Source organism: Conger conger, chromosome 14 (genome assembly GCF_963514075.1).
Source record: "Conger conger chromosome 14, fConCon1.1, whole genome shotgun sequence".
NCBI lineage: Eukaryota > Metazoa > Chordata > Actinopteri > Anguilliformes > Congridae > Conger > Conger conger.
This window is the reverse complement of record NC_083773.1, coordinates 13,008,048-13,034,824: the sequence shown is the minus strand read 5'-3', so window position 1 is coordinate 13,034,824 and position 26,777 is coordinate 13,008,048. Positions and strand designations below refer to the sequence as shown.

General features: G+C 44.6%; 1 protein-coding gene across 14 annotated transcripts in view; it reads right to left on the bottom strand.

Annotated features, from left to right (window-relative positions):
• Nucleotides 1–4,643: 4,643 nt before the first annotated feature.
• Nucleotides 4,644–26,777, bottom strand: part of magi1b (membrane associated guanylate kinase, WW and PDZ domain containing 1b) — a 128,874-nt gene continuing 106,740 nt past the window's right edge. For 6 of the 14 annotated variants that reach the window (XM_061218645.1, XM_061218652.1, XM_061218646.1 and 3 more), the window contains 11 exons: nucleotides 25,397–25,428; nucleotides 22,501–22,744; nucleotides 19,225–19,316; nucleotides 18,143–18,335; nucleotides 16,314–16,616; nucleotides 13,646–13,849; nucleotides 11,382–11,478; nucleotides 11,036–11,126; nucleotides 10,506–10,649; nucleotides 9,678–9,816; nucleotides 4,644–6,373 (listed from right to left, as the gene is read on the bottom strand). In XM_061218645.1, coding sequence (XP_061074629.1) covers nucleotides 5,229–6,373; nucleotides 9,678–9,816; nucleotides 10,506–10,649; nucleotides 11,036–11,126; nucleotides 11,382–11,478; nucleotides 13,646–13,849; nucleotides 16,314–16,616; nucleotides 18,143–18,335; nucleotides 19,225–19,316; nucleotides 22,501–22,744; nucleotides 25,397–25,428 — 2,684 coding nt within the window. In that variant the 3' untranslated portion in view covers nucleotides 4,644–5,228. Of the gene's footprint in view, nucleotides 6,374–8,222; nucleotides 8,312–9,677; nucleotides 9,817–10,505; nucleotides 10,650–11,035; nucleotides 11,127–11,381; nucleotides 11,479–13,645; nucleotides 13,850–16,313; nucleotides 16,617–18,142; nucleotides 18,336–19,224; nucleotides 19,317–22,500; nucleotides 22,745–25,396; nucleotides 25,429–26,777 lie in introns of all 14 variants that reach the window. The other 8 variants (XM_061218656.1, XM_061218658.1, XM_061218661.1 and 5 more) reach the window with 4 other exon arrangements.

Sequence of the window (26,777 nt, the reverse complement as noted above, 5' to 3'; positions counted from 1 at the left end):
TCATGCATTTTGCTGCTTTCCTGTAATAGTCTATGCGTCTTGCTGCTGTGTTACATAGAACACTAGCTTAACAACCTTCCTTCGTATAATAGGTAACTGTCCAGTAAAATTATGGCCATCAAAAATCTTCCGTTTCATAGCTTACAAAACCTTTTCACATATCAACAATGTTCAGTTTTGCCTAAAACTCAAGGTGTTGTTGGCAATTGTTTCTTACTTGCTAGGTTGCTAAATAGCAAGGTGGTTTAAATATTTCAGAAACTGCTGATCTCCTGGGATTTTCATGCACAACAGTCTCTAGAGTTTGCAGAGAATGGTGCGAGAGAAAAAAAAAAAACATCCAGTGAGCAGCAGTTGGGCGAGCAGTAACGCGTTGCTAATGAGAGAGGTCAGAGGAGAAGAGCCAGACTGGTCAAAGATGACAGGAAGGTGACAATAATGCAAATAACCACACATTACAACAGTGGTATGCAGAAGAGCATATCGGAAACCACAATGCATTAAACCTCTAGTAGGTAAGCTACAGCAGCAGCAGACTTAATACGTCTAAAAAACAAGTCTAATAAATACCTAATAATGCTAAGTGAGTGTATGTGCTAACTGCTATCAACTGCCTCAGTGATTTAGTTACTGCTTGTTACAATCCAGTTAAAGTCACATCAATAGCATTACTAGCATTTGCATGCTGATTATGGCTTGACTTAAAGCCTGCACCATGTATACAAGGACTTCCACTACACTAAATCTATTAAGAGAGAAAGAATTCTGAGGCTTTTGACTACAGCATGTCACATAATTTACAACCATAATTGTTACTTTGTTTTTATATATACGGTTTGCTTTGCATTGTGCCGTAATGGAAGAAAAATCTTGCCATATCATTATTTTACTCCATGTGAAAAGCTACACAGTGTTGTCTTGTGTATTTGAGAGATGGCCGTAAATTTAATTCTGAGGAGCTTGTTCCACGATAAACATTTCAAATAAAGTAAGTTTATATGCAAATATATTACATTTTATGAATGCAAGTTTTTAACTTTAGTAACTAATTCTAAGGATGTTGGTGAATAAATTAATCATTTATTATTAGACATTCCAGACATGAAGTCAGGAATACAAAATTAATTCTGCTATGTATTCCCCTAGCAGGTAACAGTACAGAGTACATAATAACATTTAGAAAATACGGAGTTGTATTGCATCACCACTTGGTTTGACTAGATTTTTGCCAGACCTGCAGGGCCGGGCTAAAATCCTCTTTTCTATTAAGAGTGACTGTCTTACCTTGTTAAAACATGTATGCACGAGATGCCTTACATAGTACGTACAACGCATGTTCTGGTCACAGAATATTCAGAAAGCTGAAACAAGATGGCAGCATAAACAAACTGTCAGCGTAGCTACAATTCAAGGCCATGTTAGCTTGCTAGAAGAAAGCAAGCCCATCTAGTCTTCTTCCAAAGTCCAAAGTTGAAGACATCAAAGCTATTATTGAAGCCAACACAGCAGCTGTGACCCTGCCCATCTGCCCTCACTCCTTCACTAGTCCCACCCCGAACAGTTTTTCAGCAGTTACAATGTTGGCTCAGATGATTATAGCCCAATACAAGTCAACAAGCTGCTCCCTTGATCCTATTCCCACACCTCTGCTCAGAGTCTGCTCATCAACCCAGACATAGTTCATCTCTACACTCATTAATACATCTCAACACATCCATTTTACCAACAGGAGCCAAACCTCAACCAAGAGCTCTTATCCAACTCACCTGCTGACAGCTCACCCAGTTTGACACTGTGGACCACAACATCCTCAAAACCTACACTATGGTCTGAAGTGGTTCTCCTCTTACCTCACCAACCGGTACCATATTTCACTGTCTGATGACACTGGAGAGACATGTGGCATCCCACACGGATCAGTGCTTGGCACATCCTGTTCCGTATCCATTTGCTCCCACTTGGCCAAGACTGCTCCTCTGATGATATCCAGGTGTACATTAAAACTCAACCCAACAGCGCCAATGCCATTACCAACCTCAACAATTGCCTAGAGGATATCCATTGCTGGATGAGGGCATACTCCCTCCAGCTCAACAGTAGCAAGACAGAGGCTATGCTGATCAGCACACACAAACAACTCTCTAATACCCACAGCATATGTCCCACCCTCAATGGCCAACCAATCGCCCTGTCCTCTGTCATCTCCAGCCTTGGCGTTAAATTTGATCACACACTCTCATTCCAAACCTACATCAAACACATCTGTAAGACTTCCTTTTTTCATCTCAAAAACATAGCCAGACTGAGGTCATCACTCTCCAAACCTGATGCTAACAAATGATGGTTCACACTTTCATTTTTTTAAGGATTGACTACTGCAATGCCCTCCTGTCTCCTGCGCTGTCACCCAGCCAAATCTATCAATCACAGTCCACTATGGGATTCATTTCAATGTCCTCCTCCTCACCTATAAAGTCTTAAATGGCAAAGGCCCCACCTACCTCAGTGATCTCACCACCATCCACGAATCGGCATGCTCCCTTTGCTCCAGCCTTTCCCTACTGTTCCAGGTCAACCCCTACCCTACTCCGGACAATGGGAGATCTAGCATTCGTGGGCCCCTCATCCCTGGAACTCACCTCCCTGATGACCTGCCCCATCTATTAATGCTTTTAAAACAGGCTTTAAACACCTTTTTTACTGACAAGCTTTTTTTGCTGACGGGCTTTCCTTTAAATCCAAATGAGAAGGGCTATATGAATTGAATATATTATTATTGGATTGCTAGCTTGCGTATTAGGTTTGTCAGGATTTGGTTTGGATTCCATGTTACCTGGGTAGCTAACATATAGCTTTCTTTGTTAGATTGGGTAACGTTAGCTTAGTAGGTTAGGCAGTAGGCAAACACCTGGGCTAGCGAACGTTACCACAAAATATGCTGTTGTTGTACTGATAAATATGTGTATTTTACTGTATATTCAATGATACAGCTGATTGATCAGGAGCAATTGACATGGTGCAGATTCTAATTTGATCACATTGCTCAGTAACATGAGACTGTATCTATAGAGTTCTGTGAATTCAAATAAAAATGAATATATAAGAACACAGACAGCTAAAAAGTGAATGTTTGGACCCAATGGAAGATTGCCGCGTAATCAGTGTAGTCACCACGGATACATGGAAAGACCTGTATTCTGCCGATGCAACACCTAGCAGTACCAATTCATTCATTTCCATTCAAAATTAAAGCCCCTGAGAAATGTAATAATCCATAAATCTGTGTAATTTAGCTATAAAGTATGCAAACAGCCATTCTTTGATAAAACAAGAAAAGTATTACCTGTATGATAAATGGTTGGCATTTTTATAGCACCTTTATCCAAAGCGCTGTACAATTAATGCTTCTCATTCACCCATTCATACACACACTCACACTCACACACCAATGGTAATAGGCTGCCATGCAACGCACCAACCTGCTCGTCAGGAGCAATTGGGGGTTGGGTGTCTTATTCAGGGACACTTCGACACACCCAGGACGGGATCGAACTGGCAACCCTCTGACTGCCAGACGACTGCTCTTACCTCCAGAGTCAATGTCGCCCCATATATGGAGGTTGGTCCATGGATGCACAAAATGTGGTACAAATTAATCATTTTTTGGAAGGAACTGAAGCGTTTCATATATTTTGTAAGCTAAGTCTAGATATTATGGGAGACTTTAGGCGGGGCAGGAGGTCGGACGAGAGCAACTTGAACAGAATTTTCAAATTTTATGTTTTATCCCAGCATTATGACATGTTATGAAACTAATTAAGTAATCAAGGTCTTCATACAAGACCTTGATCATTTGAATCAGATGCATTAGTGGTGGGATAAAACAAAAGATTGGACACTGCTGGTTTAAAACAAGCCGTTCAAACCAGCTAATGACAAAGGGGAGAAAAAAATCTTTCTTTAAAAAGGCTGACTGTTACAAAAACAACAGTAATTACAAAAAAAAACAATAATAATCACATGCCTTGCTTGTCCTTATAAGAAATTCATATTTTTCAATGTTGACATGACAAATTTTTGCATACATAAAATTTTAATCTAACCTGTAAATCTTCACACTACTTAAGTTTTCTGACGATGAATTATATAGGCACAGCACAGCAGACTGGCTTTGATTTTATTGATTGCTTTATATTGCCCCAGCATACACACTTAGGAACCATACACAGCACAGTCCAGGGAGACGCATTGAGCTGCAGACTGACTGTAGGGCCTTTTTATCTTCCTTTTCCTGTACATTGGAAGCCATTGTAATCTGTTTTGGCTCATTGTCTAGAACGTTTCCTGTGACATGTTATGGTAAAGTTGAAGCAATATAAAAAGGAGTCTTGAGTGGCAAGGTCAGGTTTTTCCTTACACAAGTAGTTGGTGGAAAGTGGGGATAAACAGTGATCGATCAGTAGACATCTGAGGAAACGGGCACATGTACATACGCATATAAACACACACATACACTTACATACTCACACACACACACGCGCACACACACACACACACACACACACACACACACACACACACACACACACACACACACACTTCTGTGAAGAGAGTTTAAACATTTCAACAGATTCTTGCAAGGATAATTTGAATATATTATTTTATTTTTTTAGCATTACCATCATAGTTTTTCATTTTTAATTTTTCCCTTCATTCTTTAAAATGGTCACTTCTGAATGTACACATACTGCAAACTCTCAAAAATATACAAACAAATGCAGGCTTGTGCTATACTCTGGTCAAATGTCTAAAAAACAGTGGCACTGGGGAGAAAAAAGACATCAAAACCTTTAAGACATGCACAGCATATATCTGAACACCAGTTACCGGTAGCCATTTGGTGCATGTATGGACTCTGGGGGAGGAAAAAAAGGTAAGACAGTTGTTAAAAAAGCCTGTCTTTCATCAAACAAAGACTTCATTTATGGTGTTATTAGGCACATAATTGTTTTCATGTTGTTTTGTAAAATTTTGATAAATGTATTATGCTTAACAGAAAAAAATGAAACAAACAACAACAACAAAAAGAAAACAAATTTAAAAAAATGATAGTACTTCTGACGTTACACTGTCTAGGGACACAGGAATGTCAAATGAATAAGTTAGTATCCAGGATCCATGTTTTCCACATATGTAGGGCTCTGGAGAAGAGTGGCTGGGGCATTGGGTCAGATGCTGAGGTCGTTGTGGCTCTCCTTGTAGATCCTTTTCTTGGGTTCGGGGAGCTGTTTGGAGATTCGGCTGGAGTTGGACTTCAGCGTGTCGTAGGTTTCCTTGAGTCTGGGCGCGTTCACGTCCGGTCTTCTGTTGCTTCTGTCGGGCAGGGTCTCCCTGAGCAGGCTGTCGATTTTGTAGCGTCTCTCGGGCGACCTGTCCCGTGCGAACCTCTCATCTCTATCGCTGGCCTCGGGCGACTCGTCCTCCAGCAGGTTGTTCCTGAACGCTCTCTCCAGCGTGCGGCCCCTGGGTAGCGTGTCCTCCTTGAAGAAGGGCTCCACGCCCACAGCGTCACTCGGAAAGGGGTCCTCTCCGTAGCCTCGTTCTGGGATCGGCAGGTCCTTCAAGAAGCTGTCCGCCTGGGGGAAGTCCTCAGGGAGGTCTTTCAGGAAGCTCTCCACCTTGGGGATGGACTCGGGCTCCTTCAGGCTCTCCTTGTTGGTCTTCTCCATAGGCCTTCCCCGCGGCCCCGCCGGGGAGAGGTCTCTCTTCCAGTCCATGGACTTGGCCCTGCGGCGGTCGGGAGAGAGGTCCCGGTAGGGCGAGCCGTAGGGGTCTCTGCGGCGGTCCAGGGAGCCCCTGCGGCGGGGCGAGGCGTAGTGGGGCCTCCTCTCCGGGGAGCGGTCGTGCCTCCGGCCGTGCCTCCTGTCCGCGGTGTAGTGGTGGCCGCCGCCTCCGCCTCCGCTGCGCCGCTTGTCCGGGGAGCGGTGCCTCCGGTGGTGGCCGTGCTCCGGCTTCTTCTTCCCCGAGCTCTCCTCCTTCTTCTTGCTCTCGTCCGACCTCCTGCCCCGCCGCCTCTGCGCGCCCTTCTTGTCGGGCGAGTGGTGTCGGGATTTGGAATGGTTGCCGTGGCTCCCGTGGTTGCCGTGGTGGGAGTGGTGGTGGTGCGGTTGGTGGTGATGGTTGGAGTGCCGGCCCTGTTCCTTCTTATCCGCAGTCTCCTTCTTCTTCTTGTCCTCGGTTCGTGATGTTTTGTGAAGATCTGGTGGATAACTGGACTCCGATAATGCGGGTAGTCGGCTGTTTGGTGGCAAGGTTTTCACTTCCGAAACATTTTGTGTACCGGCGGGGGGGCCGTTGCCGTCATAGTTGGCGCCTGCAACATACATAAGGTGGTGGTGGATAAATCAAATGAGAAATTTTTGCAGAGTGTACAAGTGATTTCTTCCTGCATCATGAACACCAAGCTGTTGAATTGTTAAGCCAGATCTCGGGTTAACATCTGCAGGTACTATCAGGCACTATTTATATTTGATCAAATGTAATAAAACAGCACTGTTGATGGTAAAATATTAGTATTTATGAGCCAAAAGCTATGATGCAAGACAACTCGTGGAACAACCAAGGCTGTTAGAAGAAAATGTTTTTTTTGTCATATAAAAGGAACCTATGTTGGTTTTCTGAGAAAATAAAACCAAGGGATAGTATCTGATTCCACATTCCACAACTTTCATAAATATGCCACTGATTTTATCTATGCTTAATATGGAATTCTAAATATTAACCCTGGAGTTCACATACTGAATATCATGCATGCTCTATTAGAACTGCAATTGCTCCTCTATCTATCCTTAAACTCACAACAGCTGTAGGTGCCCGTTATTCTCCCTTTGGCCCTCTGATTTAACTACATTATTTACCTAGATCTTATTATTTGACTGTGAGGTATCTGGTTCCCAATGTAAAATGCAAGAGTACCTGAAATCTTCTTCAGTCTTCAAGTTAGTATTTATGTATCACATGCACTTCCATGCACATGACAATTAATATTTTATGTGAGTGGTTCCAACAAAACAAATAAAAGAATGTCAATGTGATACATACCTTGAACTAATGTAAAAAAATACATGTATATGCATGTCTTCTGTCAAAATGACATGTAAGAGATAGTTATCAGTGTGACACCTGTTTAACGTAAAGAAGAACACCAAGACCTCAATGTAAATGATTAAAGGCCATAGGGAATACTTGTCCCCGATTAAAGATAGCAGCATTTACTTCATATAACTTCAAATCCGAATATGTAATTTGATGATCATTTGATAAAATAATTTAATGTTCCATATCTGATACCCCTAAGATTACATACGCACAAAGGAATGCAAGTAATAGGATAAAACATTCTGAGGCAAACTCGCTGTTGCAGCCACAATGCATCCTGGAAGGGACATGTTCCTATGCATTTCCTCCTTGGTCTCACACTACATATTTTTCCAGTGGATTAAATGGGAACATAAAGGCAGCCAATTCTAATGAAAGTGAAGCAGTGGAGCTTTTAAACTTAACTTGAATTGTGTTTCAATAACATCCTATAGGATGTGCCATTACTACTAATTACTAAGAAGCGGTGTAATGGCAAGGACTACAGTTGAAGAAAGGGTGGTATATATATATATATATATATATATATATATAAATATATAAATATAAATATAAATATAAATATAAATATATATAAATATAAATATAAATATAAATATAAATATAAATATATATAAATATAAATATAAATATAAATATAAATATATATATGTATATATATAAATATGTATATATATATATATATATATATATATATATATATATATATATATATATATATATAAATATATATATATATACAAACATATGAGCGGAGAAATGCTAAATAAATAAACAAAATAAATTGGTCAGTAAACAATGTCCAGTAACATAAAAAGCAGATTGAAAACCGGTAAGCCATTCGCATTTCAGCAGTGGGATGGTCTGGTCCCACAGGTCAAATGCGAGGAGGTGGATATGCATGAATCCATTCCTATCAGGCAGCGTGACAGCGGCTGGCAAAAAAAGAGGGCTTGCAGTGCATTCTGGGTGAATGGATTCATTTGCATGAAGCACAGCACAGGTGATGAGGTGAGTCAGGCCACAGCACACAGATACCGAGGGGACGGACTTCAGCTACAAACCGTAGTTTGATTTTGGCCCGTTAGGTAGAAACAAGGGTCCCCCAGCTTGTCATTTCTCATACATGCAGCGAGATGAGGAGCTACCATCGCTGAGGGAAGGTGGAAGAGACCAGCGAAACGGGAAGGAGAGAAAACAAAAACAGAAAACAGAGAAAGGCAGAAGGTTTAGATCCTCAACAACAGGTGGAAGAAAGAAGAATTATCCCTTGATTTTCTTTTTTTAATGGAAAAAGGTGTTTATTTATTCATTTTCAAAGAGAAAGATTGTCCAGGAAACACCCCACTTTCAGTGAAAAATTTTGTAAGTTAACAGAGAGTCCCAGAACCCAAAACCAGCCCAGCAGCAGAGAAACAACCCCCGAAGACACACAGGGAGATGCACACACACAACTTCAACAGTTTACATAACACAAAGAATGAAATCACTGGGGGCTGTCAAAATGATGAAAACAAAAAAAAAGTACAAAATGGTATAAAAATATACAACCTCACAGAGATGTCATATTGGTGTTGGAAAAGACAAACATTTCATTGTACATTCTTGGTCCAACAAAATTACATGAGTGAAAACTTTTAAATGGTTAATAATCCAAAACAAGAATGTATTTAGTTAACTGTGATCAACAGAATGATACAATTGAAATGAAAATTCCATAAATATTATGGAAAATGGGTCTCAAAAACAAACAAAAAAATCTATAAATAAGACCATTTCATGCAGCAACACTCAGGAAAAATGTTTCATGGGAGATTAGACAATTTGTGACTTTGTAGGTAAAGAAAAAATACTGGTAAAATGTACTTTTTGGTTAATAAATGCAATGTGAAGATAGGGATACATCAGAGATTTGTTAGAATCTGAAATATACAGTAGCACTTATCTATGACAATGACAGCAGGTGAGAGTAATTCCATGACTCGTGACTGTGAAATTTAAATTTGACATAGCTTATACAGTAATGTTATTTCCCACTGAAATGGTAGTAAGCATAAGGATGATCTTCATTTAATAACCTTTTCGACAAAACGTAATTCAATATCTTACATTCAACTTCAATAAATAGTATAAATATGTTAATTACGCCTCATTTGCTAGAACATTTTATTGAACAGGATGCATTTCTGGAGTTTAGTGGTGCACAGGAAATGCAACGTGTCAAGTTTTCCCAACATAAAAAATATACTCAGCGAGGAAATCTGAAGAGCAATAGAACACATGATATTCAATTTTAGGAATTTTTGAAATCTCTCATCCTCCGGCCAGGACTGGTGGCCGGCCTGATGGCTCCTCCTTATACTCTACCCTCAGAGAAGCAAGCAGAAGACAGAGAGAACGAGGAGGCCCAGCGCCCAGCCTGTAGATACTAGAAGGCCCGCGTGAAGGAAGTGAAGTCACCGCAGCGTGTCAGGGGGTGAAGGCAGGAGAGAAGGGAAAGTTTTCGTAGATTGACCCACCATATTCGGGCACGGAGCCATCCCCCCGCTTGAGGACCAAGTGCACCCTCCGCCCACCGTTTTTAATCAGTTCGATGGCGCGGGCGTGCTTCATGTTCTTGGTGCTCTCCCCGTTGATCTCCAGGATCTCGTCTCCCACCTGTGTTGTGATACGGAGTGGTGGGGGGGGAAAGAGCAAGTCAACGCTGTGCAGAGAATTCAGCTCGATTTATGCGCGTGGAAGAAAGGCGCCCGTTGACAACGATGTTGGTTTCTTCAGTGCGGGTAAGCTGAAGGCCCCCCCTTCCCAGTTCAAACCTGTCAGTGCTGTGTGCCATGGGAATACCATCTGCACTGAAACAGTGAAGCACGTCTGCATGCTTCACTGTACTGTGTTACTATTAATATCTCATCTAACAAGCTCAACCCAGAGACAAAAAGGACTGGTGACAATGAACAGCGCCTGGACGTACTGCATTTACCACGTCGCTAATAGAACAAACAGTCTCATTATAAGTCTCATTGCCATTATCATTTATTACTTCCAATTACAATTGCATTTCAGATTCATAATTACAGTAACAGAATCAACCATACATCCTCTCCTCGTGGTCTCCAGGCAGATTATACACCAGAACAGAATCCTTGCGTTGGATTGGTTAAAACACTGCATTTCATCAGCATTTACATCAAATGCATCTGAACTGACCTATTTTATGCTGAAATGCTTTTTTTATTCAGAGAGCTGCCAATGTTATATATATATATATATATAAAATATATATATATTTTTTTTATGTGCAAAGAGTGCACATCATAAGCTAAATGTTATATCTGCATCAGACGTACCCTCATCTTTCCATTTCGGACAGCTGCCCCGTCTTCAGCCAGCCTGAGGACGTAGAGGTCCATGTTGTACTCGCGGCCCCCGCGAAGACTGAATCCAAAACCTTTATTGTCCCGCTCGAGGTCAACTGAATACAACTCTGGGTCCTGTAGGGAAAAGGACAGGCATTGCACAAAAACGTCAACAACATGGCGGCCATCTGGTGAAGAGGTTGAAGTTTCAGTATAAAAGGCGGGTACCGCCTCTAGGAAAGTCACGCTGAATCAATAGGACTGTTCAATACTGAAGATCAAATGAATCATTGATTCTTTAGGATTGTCAGATATTTTGGGACTTTCTCAAGAACCACAAGGGCATTACAACAAGGTCTGATTCCGAAGATCAGACCCAAGCGTATAACGTGGAAGGCTTTAAGAATGGCTGTGCTAGGTAAAGAGCTATCCTTAGCTTTCCTTTACAGCCATGGCTCATTAGGCACCTGGCACATTGGGGAACAGAGAACACGGAGAGATTTGGGGGATCTGATCCTCACCTGTGCAGGAGGAGCCTGTGTGGGAGCAGGCGGAGGAGGTGCCTGTGGGGCTTTGAAATCAAACGACTCCTGTTTTGGTTTTGTGTTGTTCCTGAAAGAAAAGAAAAAACTTGCATGAAATTTAACAGTAAACACTCCCAATGGGGGTGTTTGATTGGCAACTATTGGAAAAACTTGCATAGTACAAATAACACTTGAAACACAAACAGTGACATAAGCATCATTGTGTTGAAAACAATGCCCAACCCAACTATCACATATTATACATAACACATAAACATAAATGTACACTATATATATACTGTATATAATATTTATGCCTGCTGACAGAAGGCTAGGGGCACACCTTGGGACCTCGGGCGCAGCCTGTTGCTGAGGCGTGTGTGTGGTGGTGATGGTGGCGATCTTCTCAGCGTTGGTCAACAGTGATGCGTTGGAGGACTCTGATGAGAGAATATATATGTCCTGAATATATGCTCTGTTTTAAATGCACATGTCATGACCTTCCTACGAGTTGAGTTAATTGGTGGCAGTTAAATTCAAACATCAAAACTATAAAGGGATATCAAAGTCAACTTTGTTCTGGAAGCTACTAAAAAAAGAAATACATAAAACTTGCTAAACCTTGTTATTTTCCAAAGACAAGAAAGCACTAACACCCCCAGAGAATGTCATTACCACTGAAAACACCCACATGCTATCTTTTGACAACCGCACTCTACTGCTACATAGCACATAGGTTTCTGTAATCACCAGCACTGCACTGTCAATCACAACGCAAAGCCCAAAAGAATACTTCAAAAGCCTAGCTCAAAACGGAGCCAGACACACACTCAAAATATCCATCACACTATCCCCCAAAGGGAAGCTTCTCCTCAGCCTCCCGTCCTGGGCCAGACTGCAGCATACTGGCTACACCACAGTAAATTCTGCATTCCAGACAGACCCTACTGCCTATTCCCCATTCCTCTCAAACGCCGCACTCTAATCACTATTTCAGCCCGTGATTGTTTATGTGATGTTCTCCTGAAAGCCCATTGGTTAATGGGTATTCTACCGACATCCCATAGGCTAATCGCCATTCCACTGAGAGCGCACTCGATTCCAATCCAGCGGACAGCGACTGTGGAGGAGACCCAAGGTGTGATGATGCAATGGCAGCAGAGCGGTTCGTCTTTAAATAGCTTTTTTGTCCTAGGACGTTAGCCACATTTCTTCATTCCACTCCAGCGGTAATGGCAGCATGTTTTCGCTCTTCAAATTATCCGCGGCAGAAATTAAACGCAATGAACCGTCGTCAGTCTCCGTAATGCGTCTCCATTTAAGAAGTCGCAGAGGACAAGAAACCGCGATGCGTTCTCCGCCCCCCCCAAAGGCTCACATGAGGTCACGTGGTCCAGCTGTCTGTCCCTCACGTTCCTCCTCACTGCCACTGCCGCGTAGGTGTCCTTCTCACACAGGCGAAGGCATTATAGCACCGGCTGAATTCCATCATTCACTGCCATTCAAATTCCCCTCCCAGCAACCCTGTGCAGTAGGGTCACTCATTATTTTCCCATTTGCATTATTCCTAATGAGTTCCTTTGTGAGGAGCTCAGACTGGCCAACCTTGGAATAAACACTTCTAGTAGCACATAGCCTTCCATAGAAACCTCATCGCCACATTTTCATTCTTCTATGACTGCCCATTCTACTTACATTCAACCTTCTATAGAAAGCAAGCTCCTTTGAGAGTTTCAAAATCGCAGACTGCCAAGGTCTATTTAACACATGGCTTAACAGTCGGGCACGATCCGGCTTTTCTTCAGTCCCGCCCCACACCACCCACATTAATGAAGCTGCGTTTGAAAGGCCCTACTGAGAGATCTTACAGGGCTGAATACCGAGCCTTGATCTCAACTTCTCAACACTTCATCCAATCAGAGACGGGCAGGCGCATTAATGCCGTCATGAATAAAAACACATCTGCTTCTTTCGGAGGCAAATTAGTGCTGCTGTTGAGATGCAGCTAACACACAGGGCTTTATTTATTTATTTGATCTTTTACCAGTTACTAGACACAACAAAATCCCCAACATGGAGGGATGATTTCCCATCTCACATTAATCTCATTTGAAATGAAAGGATTTCTGCAGGTAAAAGCACTGTGTATTAGTTAGCATATATTTTGCAAATACAGTTAATTAATAAGAATACTCTATTTTTAGAGTGAAGGTAATACGTTTGAAGTCACAAAGTTAAATGGTGGCAAATATTAACACGCACTTCAGACTAAAAGTGCCCATTTAAGATTAAATGGAAGCCAATAGTTCTCAATTGACTAATATTGCTAATATCGATAGTCCTATATGGCCTTACAGACAGGTAAGCCACATACATTATTCAGGAGAATAATGACGCACTCTTCAAAATGGTGGTTTTTAGAACATTTTAAAATGTATATCTACCCTTTTAATTCCCCTCATGAGAGGATGAATACAAATAAAGAAACCTGATCCAAGAAATGTTCTGAAATAAAATAAAAGCGGCTACCAATCCACATCCCATTGACCCCATGCCTAAATCACAGCTGGAATAACCAACGGCCGGGACTGCCGGAGCCACCCTCACCGTCTCCGGGAATGATGCGCAGTGTGACGGTGTTCCCGGCCTCCTTGATCAGGTTGACGATGTCGGAGTGGGACTTGTTGGTGATGGAGCAGCTGTTGACGGCCAGGATGCGGTCTCCCACCTTCAGCTTGCCACAGCGGTCAGCGGGGCTGCCCTCGATGATGCGGCCTATTTTGTGGGGCATGGCCACACATGCGTTTCCGGCTTTGGTATCACCGTGTGTTTTTTATGTTCATAACGTTCAGAGATTATGATTTGTGCATTTGTTTTGGGGGGGTGGGGGGTGGGGAGAAACAAAAAGACGGGAGGGTGGGAGGAAAAGGAGAGGAGAAGAAGGAGGAAACAGAGGATTATGGGTTAATTCACCAAGCCACCAAGCCGAACTGCCCACAGAATTTGTCCACAGATTTGCATGTGTTTAGAAAGGGAAACCGCTATGCAAGACCACAAAACAGGTTATATCTACATGCAAGGGCGGGTCAAAGAGCCGTGCCAAATCCGGAAAGATCTCTCCGCGTTTCCCCGAATATCCATTTAAATAATAGCACTTTTACTCTGAAACTCTAAGGTCAGCGCATTACGCACACTGCCCTGCGACTATCGATGCCTAAAATGGCGTACTGTAATTTGTTTTTCACCTTGGAGCATGGATCGATTGCCAGCGCCCTCAACTTCATGAAGTTTGATGTAGGGATAAGTGAATTTGGGTCCCTGTGACAGCTCCAAAAGGATGGATTTACAAACGGGCGATGGAGCCCAGACTGCCTAATGAGAACACTGCATCATCGGTGCCATGAATATGCTGACACCCACAGAGTAGATACATGTGTATACAGCCCACACCGGGGTGCTATTTATTTATTCTGCCTGTCTGAACAAGGCCCTCGGCTTTTTTTCCCCTCCTAAATTCGTATTTATAGCATGTGCACTTAATCATTATCGAGAAATCCCACATCAGCGCTGGCGTACTTATTTATTTATTTACTTATTTATTTATTATTTCCAGACGGAATTGTCAAATCACTCTCCCTTCATTTGTTATTTTTTGTACAAATTAAATCTAGGAAAACTGCAACAGCGAGCATCACACAGTAGAACCGCAGCCCTGTTCCGGTACCTTCCATACTTCCGTGGAACTGTGTTTGCAGAGAGGAGGCTTGTGTTTGCATGAGGGGCTGCAGACTGACTGGTGGCAGAAAGCTCGTCTTGCTTTGCCGATTGCCCGACATTAAGCAATTCATATGAAAAAAAAAAAAACCCTCTCACGTCCTCTATTCCAAACACAATCAATAGCCTCCCACTTGTCCCACAAAAAAAAAGAAAAAAATGACTAAAAAAACGCATCCTTGCCAACGTTTTTCACATTCCATTCTAAGGCATCTCGTTTTCCTGGAGCAGCCATTTGAAATGAAGAAAAGCAGCGAGCGGACTGCAGACCACCCCAACAGAAAGGCAGCGCGGTGGACCCAAAGGACCCAGTGAGGCAGCGAGAGGGGAAGCAGCAGGCCCCCTAGTGGAGAGGGGGTGTAGAGCATACTGCGCATTGGCAGGCAGACACAGTGCATGCAGAGGGACACAGTGTGCGCAGGGGAGCACAGCAAGCCCTTACACCAGCTTCATTCACCAAAGTGTGCGGTTCTGTGTGTACTGTTCCTCCTGTAGATCTCTGTAATTCACTCCCCTGTTAAGTAGTGCGACTAATGGAACATAATGAACGATAACACTATGGCCTGAGGCATATTTAACTAACACTGAGACATTTTATATGCTAATTACCATCGACATATTCTTATAATAACTCACAGAGAATCTGGTGTAAATATTGTGCAGCAACAGAAAACAAGCAACAGAAAAAAACTTGTATCATTCATGGAAAACAATATACTGTTAAAAAATAGGAAACATACTTTGAATGTTTGTATTGTTAATAATAATTTTAATTGCCAATGGTAACCTCAGTGTACTGGCATAGACTGTGTGTATAGTGAATTCATTTGAATACAAATTATTTGAAGAATAGTTAGTTAACCCAAAAAGGCTGTTTGTGAGTGTATGTATGTATGCATGTGTGTGTGTGTGCATGCTTGTGTGTGTGTTTGTGTGTGTGTGTGCGTGCGTGCGTGCGTGCGTGCGTGTGTGTGTGCGTGCGTGTGTATGTGTATGTGTGCGTGTATGTGCATGTGTGTGTGTGTGTGTGTGTGAGTGAGTGAGTGTGTGTGCGTGTGTGAGTGTGTGTGTGAGTGTGTGTGAGTGTGTGTGTGTTTGTGTGTGTATGTGTATGTGTGTGCGTGTGCGTGCGTGTATGTGCGCGTGTGTGTAAGTGTATGTGTGTGTGTAAGTGTATGTGTGTGCGTGCGTGTATGTGCGTGTGTGTGTGTATGTGTGTGCGTGCGTGTGTGTATGTGTATGTGTGCGTGTATGTGTATGTGTATGTGCGTGTGTGCGTGTGTGTGTATGTGTATGTGTATGTGTATGTGTATGTGTGCGTACGTACGTGTATGTGTATGTGTGCGCGTGTATGTGTATGTGTATGTGTATGTGTATGTGTATGTGTATGTGTGTGTGCGTGTGTGTATGTGTATGTGTGTGTATGTGTATGTGTATGTGTATGTGTGCGTACGTGCGTGTATGTGTATGTGTGTGCGTACGTGGTCAGGGCGGTGCGTACCGAAGGTGGTCCCCGCCTCGGGCCGGGAGACGGAGGAGACGATGACGAAGCCGAAGCCCTCGTTCTCTCCGCGGCGGATCTCCACGTCGTAGGGCTGCACGGCGGTGCTGAGCACCGCGCTCCCGCTGCCCCCCCCTCCCCCGCTGCCGATGCCGCTGGTGCTGCCGCTGCCCGAGCTGACGGTGTTGAGCGAGTTCTGGCTGCCCTGCGGCGTGCGCTTCTCCTCCGTCAGAGACGGCGCCTGGGTGCTGCTGTGGTGTGACGAGGCCGGGGAGGGCGGCACATCGCCGTCAGACTTAGACCCTGAGCCACGGGAGGGAGGGGCGTCAATGAGACACACACACACTACACACTGCACACTGCACACACATATCTCTACTGTCATCAGGTGTACATACGCCAGCTTTAGTATATCAGTTACAAGTATGAGATATTACTTCTTCATAGAACACTGCCACTGTAAGCACAGTATGAGCTGATGACGGCAGCTAGTTGATGTGACTTTGTGTTAAGAAAACAGTAAATATATACACTGATTTTTAACTTCATTCTGCTAAGTCTTTCTCCACTTTGGTTTGAACACCACCCTCCTAGTTGCTTGGGTCATAACTTAGCTTGGCTTAACTCGTGCCAGCAGTGACCAGTGTTCATTCTGGATGCAGCCATTGGACCCTTAGCAACAGGAAGGGGAGGACCATGCATGAGACTCAGAGCCATTGGGTAAAACCGGTGTTGCACAGTGCACAGTGCTGACATGGTTTCACTGAAATATGCATTGTATTACATTTCCCATATAAATGATATACTTTTATACCCTATTTCAAATGGATGGAAATATTACCTTCAGTATAAAAAAATCCTTTTTTCAAACACACGCTAACCATACAGCACTGCAGGAAACACTGCCTGCCGCACACACCACAAGCTGAAGAAGTACACCATTTTAACACACGCATACATTGCAAGAGAATGTTTGCCTGAGGGGATCGAGAAGCACAAAGGCAATTATTTAATTGGGCTATAATTCTCTTGGGTCTATTGCATTTTTTATTGATTCATATATCATGTGACATTGATCAATTAGAAGAGGGTCAGCTCTTACATACATAAAGTTTGTAAAATATTCCTGGGTGAATATTTTTATCAAGCTGGTACTTAAAATGACAGTATTTGTCCAGAGGGTGGTATAATTTTCACAAGTCAACAGACAGCTTTATGGCCCAGGATGCTTTGATTCATGCCCTCAAATTCATCAGAGCACTTCATCCGTGTGCGTGCGGACCTGCTCATCAATACCTGACCTTGGAAACCTGGCTCACCCTCAATCACATTTATGGCTCAAATCTATCTTTCTGAAGGGCAAAACAACTATCCAATTTTTTCACCGCTCTGCCAAAGGGTGAGAAATATCAAACCTGAAGGTCCAGGAAGTCATAAGGATAAACATGAAGAATGTGCATAGGTGGTATTATCACACACCTGTTTGTTTTGTTCCTGTGTATTGCACTCCCTCATTTGAGCTCTCATTTCATTTATATTGTAATTATTCAGAGACCTGTAGGTACTTAGCTTTAAATAGCCACCTCATTTGAACTAATTAGAATTTAAAACACCATCACATTAAAAGTTAACACCTCTCTCCTTGTTTCTGCATTAACCCTTTTAGACCCGAGCCCAATACCACCCAAATCCCAAGGAGTTGAGAAAATTTAGTAGGGTTTTAATAGGAACTTAAAATGAAAAGGTGCTCTTGGGATTTCACGGTAGTGACGATGGACTGCCATCTGGGAGTGCCATAAGGGTCACGCAGGTTCGCTCCGCTGCCTTACCTCCGTATCCAGTCTTGCGGCGGACCGTCAGGTTGACGTGTCCCTGTTTGGCAGCCTGCTGCATCAGTTGGACCACCAGCTGGTGGGACTTGCCCACCACCGCGGTGCCGTCCACGCAGATCAGCTCATCTCCCGACCGCAGCCGGCCGTCCTCGTCCGCCGCCCCGTACTTCACGATGTGGCCGATGTAGATCTGGCCGGGCGAGACAAACGGACCGTTTCAACCGCGGGACGGACTCCGACAAAACACTGCTCGGCTCCAGAGTCTATCCTCATCCGTCCCGCTCCCCTACTCCCCGTCTCCTCCATCTTGTTATTTTTCCCCAACAAATTAAAACCCAGGGGGATGATTATTTTCTTTCTCCAGCAGCTGTATAAATCCATTTGAAAGTACTACCAACTTTCATGGGAGGGACAGTGGTGTTTGGCTGGAGGATCACATTGTAGATTCTTCATGTTTTAAACTGCATTGACCAAGTGGTGGGAGTTTGGGAGCATATATGGTATAACATAATGTAACAAATAATACATCATGGTTGCCACCACGCAGACAGAAGTAGTTTTCGTTATGTGTGCCTCATAATCCTGGTTACCCTCCAGTGATATGCAGCACAACATTCAGCCAGATGCTGTGTACTAAATGCAAGCTGTAGCAGCCACCTCCATACTGATGGGTAGATTAATGAGGAATTTATTATTGACTGCTCGTATTCTCCGGCACCCACAGAACTCATTACGGAATGCTCTCTCGTTTCAATTAAAATTCTTTGATTTAGAATTTTTTTACATTTTTAAACTTTTGAATGTGGTTTAGAAACATTCTGCAAATATTAAAATGGCCGACTCTGCATTTGTCCTTAAAACTGACTTACACGTAAAGGCTGGTCTAATGATAACTTTGGTGATTGTTGGACTCACCATAGTGTGTTTGTGAAGTCACAGTTAAACAAAAACATTGATTAAATCCACGTCTGAGTCATGAGCGTGTCCACAGGGAGACTGTCAGGACATATCTGGACATATCAAGATGGCTGCCGCAGATCCGGCTGTAAACTAAAGAGACGGGGAGAGCCCACACTCACCGGTTCCCCGGGCTCATTTCCTCCCAGTATTCGGAACCCGAACCCTGTGTCCTTTCTCCAGAGGAAGATGTCCTGCTCCTGATAATCGGGCACTGAAAAACAGATGCACTCGCTGTAATCAATACATCTGTCCCAGTAGTCTTCTCCACAGCCTTGCGTTAATGCACTGTACTCTGAAGTATACGTTTTTCGCATGCAGGAGCAGCTGGAACCGGTTGTAGGGGGAGGGTGTGCATGTGTTTCCGATAGGGTTGGGGCTAATGACGTCATATAGCCAAGGGCTGCACCTGGGGCTCTAATCAGCCTCATGCTACGTGTGCAGGCTATGCTAATGCGTTCTGCATTCCTATGCCTTTACTACCTCTGTTCTTCTCTCCCACCATCTTATTAAGCCACATATTGGAGCAGGAGAGAGAAAGAGAGATGATGATGATAAAGAAGGAATAAGGAAAACATAACCTAATATTGTGAGACAAAGGAAATACTGAGACACAATTAAGGGTTAGGGGTCCAATTGAATATATAAAACAAATATTTTTGGTCCACAGAAACATCTTTGCAGGTAAAAATTGAACCATTATGTGCTACACATTAGCATCTAAAAAGAATTCATGAACCAACGAACATTAAATACAAGTAACAGAGGGGGGAACTGCTGTACAGTGCTCCAATAACATTCAGTCAAAGTTTCAATCTTACTTAGAACTTTCCAAGACCAATTGACTTTTAAGCACTATGCCTCAAAGATCTATTCCAAAATGAGGAAGGTTGGGATAATGACACATTTCCTATTGAACTAGAATTAATGGACTGCCAACACACAATTTAGGAGAGTATACACAGGGTCATAAGGACCTGCAGTCAGCTTTGGACTTTGAGCCCTACTGGTCTGGTCTTATTGACCGGACTCTCCAGAAACACATCTTCCAAGCAGAGACCGCTTTGTTTAATACGCTGAGTTTGCACATCAGGGGTGGATCCATACGTTTGACTGCGAGCACACTAATGGATTTCTACCCTGGTCCGATAAGCAGGCTGACAGAAATGGCTGCATGCTGCGTGATTGTGCAGAAGAGACAGCTCTATGGTGACAGCTGGGCTGTTGTCGATGGTATCATTGCCAGGAACAATGGAAAGCAATTGTATATATTTTTTTTTACCCTTTCAAAAATGACGAACTGGAGTGGAAGACTTGCAACTACGAACTTGAGAAAATGAAGATTTGCACCCGAGACATAAGCTTGCATGCAGGGGACCAGGCTCTTCTAAACTTGCTCTTCTAAACTATTGCTGAAAAAACTCTCAGTTATTTCTACCCTTCCTAAAGGAACTGCGACCGAAGACACTTTCATGTGAAGTGTGTTAGCAAGAAAGATAATCGCATCACGATAATTACATTTTAAGCAAAATGATAATAACCACTAAGTTATGCAAATATTCAGCTATGATCTTCAAGCCTCTTCCAGTAATGCTGTACATCCAAATTTAGATTGGGGGCAAAACTCCTAAATTCTCCAGTGAATTTTGCAGGGCTCCTTCACTGGAAATCAATGACCTCCTATTCCTGCAAATGTATTTAGCCACTGAGGCTGGCTCAGCCTGGCCGGGTGCCCTTGTGGCTGAGAACAGCCGCAGATAAATGTCACTGCACTTCAGGGTCACAGGAAACAGTGCCCAAACGCCCGAAGGAACACGAGAAGGGAAAGTCCCCGCTTCAACCTTCAAGCCACAGATTGTGCTCATGCCATCACCTGTACCAGCAATGAAAGAAGCCCCAGTGGTAATGTCCTTTGTCATTGTTGTGCTCTCATGGAGCTCAAAATACAAAAATCCATTTTTTTAATCCATCCTCTATCCAGGTGAATCCCAGATACACTGATGTCTCTGTTGGAAGGCTGCAGAGTTTGCATTCACACGCACACGCTCCTCCGTTGTGAACCCGCTGAGGGGAGGGCAGGAAGGTGGACAGGGGCAACAGCTCGGGCTGCAGTCTGCTGAGCGAATCAACAGCCTGCACACAGCACGCTGACCTCGGCTGTCACTCACAGGCTCTGGCCCAGCACACTGTGGGAGGTCAGGGACTAATGGCACGACCGGCTCAGCGCAGGGAGCCAGAGCTGGCGGTCAACCAATCATGGGGAGGCAGTGGCCTGTGCGCTTCCCTGGCGACAGACAAAATGGCCGCCACAGGGACAGCCGACACGACTTGTCTTTCAGCGGGTTACAGCTCCATCCCTTTTCCAGGAGTGGCAGGGTGACTGAGTGGTGCGTCTGGAGCAAGGCTGTGGCAGGCATCCCCCAGGCTCACTAAAGCAGGCCACCGGGTCAAGGCAGTCGCTGGTAATTATGTGACCATGCAACAAGAGATATATAATATCAGACCAGAGCAGCCTTTATTTCACTCCGCTCGACATCTAACTACTCCTGTTACATCCCTGAACTGAGCCGTCTGCAGTGAGCAGGACAGAATATGGCTCGAGTTCCTCTCCCTTTCAGGATGCTGAATAATGAAGGAGAGCGTTTATGATGGGCTTCCAGGGGGATTCATTCCAACCAACTCCTTGCCTTCAACCAAAAATCTATTCTTCCACCTCAGTACAAAAAACTGTTGATTAGGAACTCTGGTTCTGCTGCAGCATGCCGGACGAGCTATAGGAATCTCTGTATTTCCCCATTAAAGCTCAGTCTGGCATGTCAGCAAATTAATAACTGCAAAGTTTGTAACGGTTCGGAAGTGTACTGCAGGATAGGTTCCAGATGACTGCTGACTTGGGTATTTCCAGGATGGTAAAAAGGTAGTGAAGAGGAAAAGTGGTGCCAGAACATGGCAGGCATGACACCCCACTTTTATACAGAAATGCAACTGAGCGGTCCAGGAAGCTCATAGCTGCTCTGGTACAGAAAGTTCATAGCCATTCTGGTACAGGAAGCTCATGGCTCTCCCTGGTACAGGAAGCTCATAGCCGCTCTGATATAGGAAGCTCATGGACACTCTGATACAGGAAGCTCATAGCTGCTCTTAATCTGCCCTCCTCAAACGCTTCCACAAACACGGTGAATGCAATGTTTCAAACGAGATAACTTTTTAAAAAGTAAGGAAGGGAGTAACACAGATGAACTCCAAGTAGACAGGCAGTGGCATCTCCAGAAGATCCTCTCCCAGCCTCAGTAGGAACCCACCCGAGAAACAGTGCGAAGCCAACAGGAAGTGCCGCGTGAGCCCGACAGGATAGGGACAGGCCTGGAACAGCCCTCACCACAAATCATTATACTTACGCCTACTTTCATACATGCTCCGGGACTGGGCCCAGATTTTGAAGGGGTCAGGCTTCTTCTGGGCGGTGCCATCTCCGGGCTCCTGGGGCGGCAGACTGGGCAGTGGCAGGGCAGGGGCTGGGGGCGGGCCGCTCTCGATGGGCGCTGCCTGGACCGCGTGCACGGGTGAGTCCATGCGCGTGCTCCGCTGGCTGGAGACGCTGTGCTGTGAGCTACTCTGACTGTCCTTCCTCTCCAACTGCTGCTGTGAGGGAGAGGGAGAGGGGGAGAGACATTAACCAGGACAGAAGGAGAGAGAGACTATTCACGTACGGTTCTATCCATTCAAATCTACAACTGTAATTGATGCCAATAGAGCATTTAGAATTTTAATTTGAGAAAGAGAGAGTGACATTAACCAGGAGCGTCAGGGGGGAAGAGATAAGGATATAGGGTTAAAGATAGAAGAGGAGAGAAGGGGATATATGAGAAAGCTGCAAGGACAGGGGGAGGGAGAGGATGCAGGGAGCGGAATGAGAGAGGGTATGAGAAAGGACGAGGGAGAAAAGAATGGCACAGTCATCGGCGAATGTGGTTGTCTTTTCATCCTCGCTGTTCTAAAACCTGCAGCCCTTCGGCTGTATGCCTGCAGAGAAGCCCAGACATGCCAGCCCACAGACAGCCAGCGTTGCCGTACGCATCCCAAAGCCTTTTAGTCCTTCCACTTTTCCTGTATTGTTTTTCATGACAATAATAACCATGCCCTAAAAGCCATAAGACATTTCAACACACAAGCTATTGCTTGTCTTTGTTGTGAATAGTGCTGGGAAACTTCAATCAGATGAGTTTGTATTTCAAAACACAGCCATGGTTTACTAAGTAGAGATTTAGTAAGTCCCTATGTGTCAAAGAATCTAATTTTATTCCTTCAGATTCATATTTAATCAAAGCCATTGGTTTTAGTTTGAAATGTATTCTACATGTGCACATAAAGCATAATTAAACAGATCCATTTAAAATCCCTCACCATGTCTTGCTCTAAAAGAAAGAATAAAAACTCTAATAAAAAAGTAGGTATTCTTTTTCTATTCTTTTTGTTCAGCTCAGGATTGAATATTTTTGCAGGCAGCCTGTTCTCCGATGTATACGAAAGGGGATTCTGAGCACATATTGGGTGTGTTTCACCAAAGGCAGAATTCTGGAGTCTGACACGCCGCTACATCTGGGCTGACATGTCTGAAACCGTGCTGAGCACAAAGCCAGCTTTGCCACATACACTTAATAGAACGTGACACGGGTGCAGACTCAGCCCCCCAATCCCCTCACCCCCAGATGGTCATGTGACATTGTGACCATTACCCCCAGCTATGTGCTAAACACTGTCACAGACATAGAGCAGGAGAGGAAAGGCAAGAGAGCGGAGATGCTTTAGGATGTAAAGAAGATGGGGTTTCTGAGTCTTATGAATTCTAATCTGCTGTACCGCCCTCTAATTGAAAGGCTGGGACTGCCACCTCAAAACATACACACGCATACACACGCAATGGATACAGATACACACACACGTGGATACAGCATATGTACACACACATATACACATGGACAAACGAACACACACTACTTTTACATTCTGTGCGCATTATGACATATAATCAGTTCTGTCAACAGCAGTCATATATGCTCCATACACCTTCATGCCTTACTGTAAATAGAGGCACACGCTATTTTAACTCATATGACACACATAGACCTCCCGCCCCCCCATCAAAGCCAGACACTCAAAGCTCCCACACTTCACTCAGGCAATACTGAATACTGCACAGGAACTATAAAAACACTCAGCCCCATCTCTCCACCAGCCTACACAGCACTATACCCCGCTACCCACCCTGTCTTTTCTTACACAAAACAACACAGAGGTTATACATACACGCACAGTGACGTGTGTGTTTAAAAATAATCATACACATGTGGACATGGACATGAACAATCATGCGCACACACACACACACAAACAGTATGGCACCTCCGATGATTGTTTTACTCAGCCAAATACCTTATGAGGACAACTATCCTCCAGAATGAGCCCAATGACACTTTGTTAGCACAGTTTTCATCCATATACTGTACAATAAAAACCATAGCACCTTATGTAACTAATAATTTCACACAGATTCCAACCAGATTTGAATAATAAAAAAGAAAACTAGCTTTAAACCTGAGAAAATATGAACTGAATATGAATTGAATAGAACCTCACTGTGGCTAGATGCGATTGAGGCAAACAGCTACATATCGCAATGGAGCAGCTACACATTGCAAAGGATCAGCAACATATCACAATACATCAGCTACATATGAAGCGAATCGGCTACCTATCACAATGGATCAGCTACATAAGACAATGAGTCAGCTACATATTACAATGAATCAGCTACATATCGCAATGGATCTTCAACATATTGAAACGGATCAGCTGCACATCACAATGAATCCACTATATATCACAATGGATCAGCTGCACGTCACAACAGCAGAGAGTGTCAGTTAAACGAAAAGCTGCACAATTGAATTCCGGCACTGAAGGTGCGGTATGGCCGACATAAAAGCTTTTCCCATGGTGCCCTGGGCCTGGCCTGCTGTGGCAGTCTGTTCCCCAGCCCCTCATTAAGAAGGCTCTGTACAATGGGGGAGGCTGGAAAAGAGCAGAGGTGAGTCCCCTCACGCCTGCACTCTGCCCCCTCCATCAGGTGATCAGCGCCCTGCACCTTAATGGCACATCGAGCCAGGGGAACACACTCCTGCCTTTTAAACCGCTGGCGGCGGGGAGCTAAGAGAGCGCTCGCAGGAGCGAGGGAGGAGGAGGAGGAGAAGAGGAGGAGGAGGAGAGGAGAGAGCGGCGCACTTCGGTACTCACCAGCTTCGGGCTCTTCTTCGCCGGCACCACCCCTAAGAAAACGCAGCGAGAGAGGGAGAGAGAGCGTTAATGAGGGTCCAGGTATCCCACCTTCACCACAGCAACGTCGGTCCCGAGACGGGGAGCTCCGGAGCGGGAGCAGCGAGCCGCCACAGCCCCCCTGCTGGAGCCGGAGTTAGCGCTCCTGTGATCCGTCTGCATTAGCCACGCTGATCGCTGCAGCCGCGGACCCGGTCCGGCTGGCAGGACCCCCAGCTCGCCGCCCCCAGCCCAGGACGGACCGCCGCGGGAGCTGACCGCAGCGCTTACCCGCGGAGACTAAGCCCACCACCGCCCCCCTCCGCCCCACACGACGGCCCCCTCTTACTGAGACCATGTTCCAGCTGCTGTTCTCCGAGAGACGCGTCCGCTGAAGGCTTGTGCATCGAGAAGAGGATCCTGCTTTTGCTCTCGCGCGCGCTCTGTTTTCCTTCTCCCTCCCCCTCCTCCCTTCACTGAGCATTGCTAGCCCTTCCTCTCTCTCTCTCCCCCCTCTCTCTCTCTCGCACTTTCTCTCTCTCTCTCCCCCCTCCACCCCCTCGTTCGCACTACACACGCACACACCTACTCCTCTATTTTATCTCTGATGAATCGGAAGCCGGCCTTACGGAGCCCACAGAAATGATGCGCCGCGATATTAATACAGGAGCCCCTGAGCTCCCAGGTTGAATATAAAAAAATAATGCATGCTGGGGGGACAAGTGAACAGGGTCATATTTATGATTCCACCGACACAAAAATGTGCCTCGCCACCTCACAATGTGGGAAAACACAGCGCGATATTAAATCACGCGCCTATTTATATGTTTACGATACAGCAAAGGATACATTTTTATGGGCAATTAAAATGCATACCGACCCACGGGAGGGAAAGAGCAGCCTTGTTCTGAGCGTTTAGGAAGGGCACACTTAAACCTCAGCCTGTCAAAAGCCTCCTTACATTGAGAGCCTGCGCTTCGGAGCAGCTAACGAGACTGCCGTAATGAAGGAATGACGGATTCCACACAGCCGACAAAGGAACTGACGATTTCTCCCCCGTCAGTGAAAATGCTTTTAATGTCACATTGGGTTCGGTAGCGTGCGTTTGACTGTGCCTTTCCCCCCGTGGCCGCGCTCCACAGGCGGTGCACACGCGTGTGCTCGTCACTACCAGCCCCCGTGCTGCTCCCGATCAGCGTCCGTACGCAGATAATCCCCTGCTCTGTCTGCCGCCCTCCCTCAGCCCAGCCAGCGGTGGCCATTAAATGTTAAAACTTCTGCTGCACGCTGCAGCAGGCCACCATGTATAATTCATCTCGCTTGGTTTAAATCATCGCGGCTGGCTCCGAAATAAAATACAGTC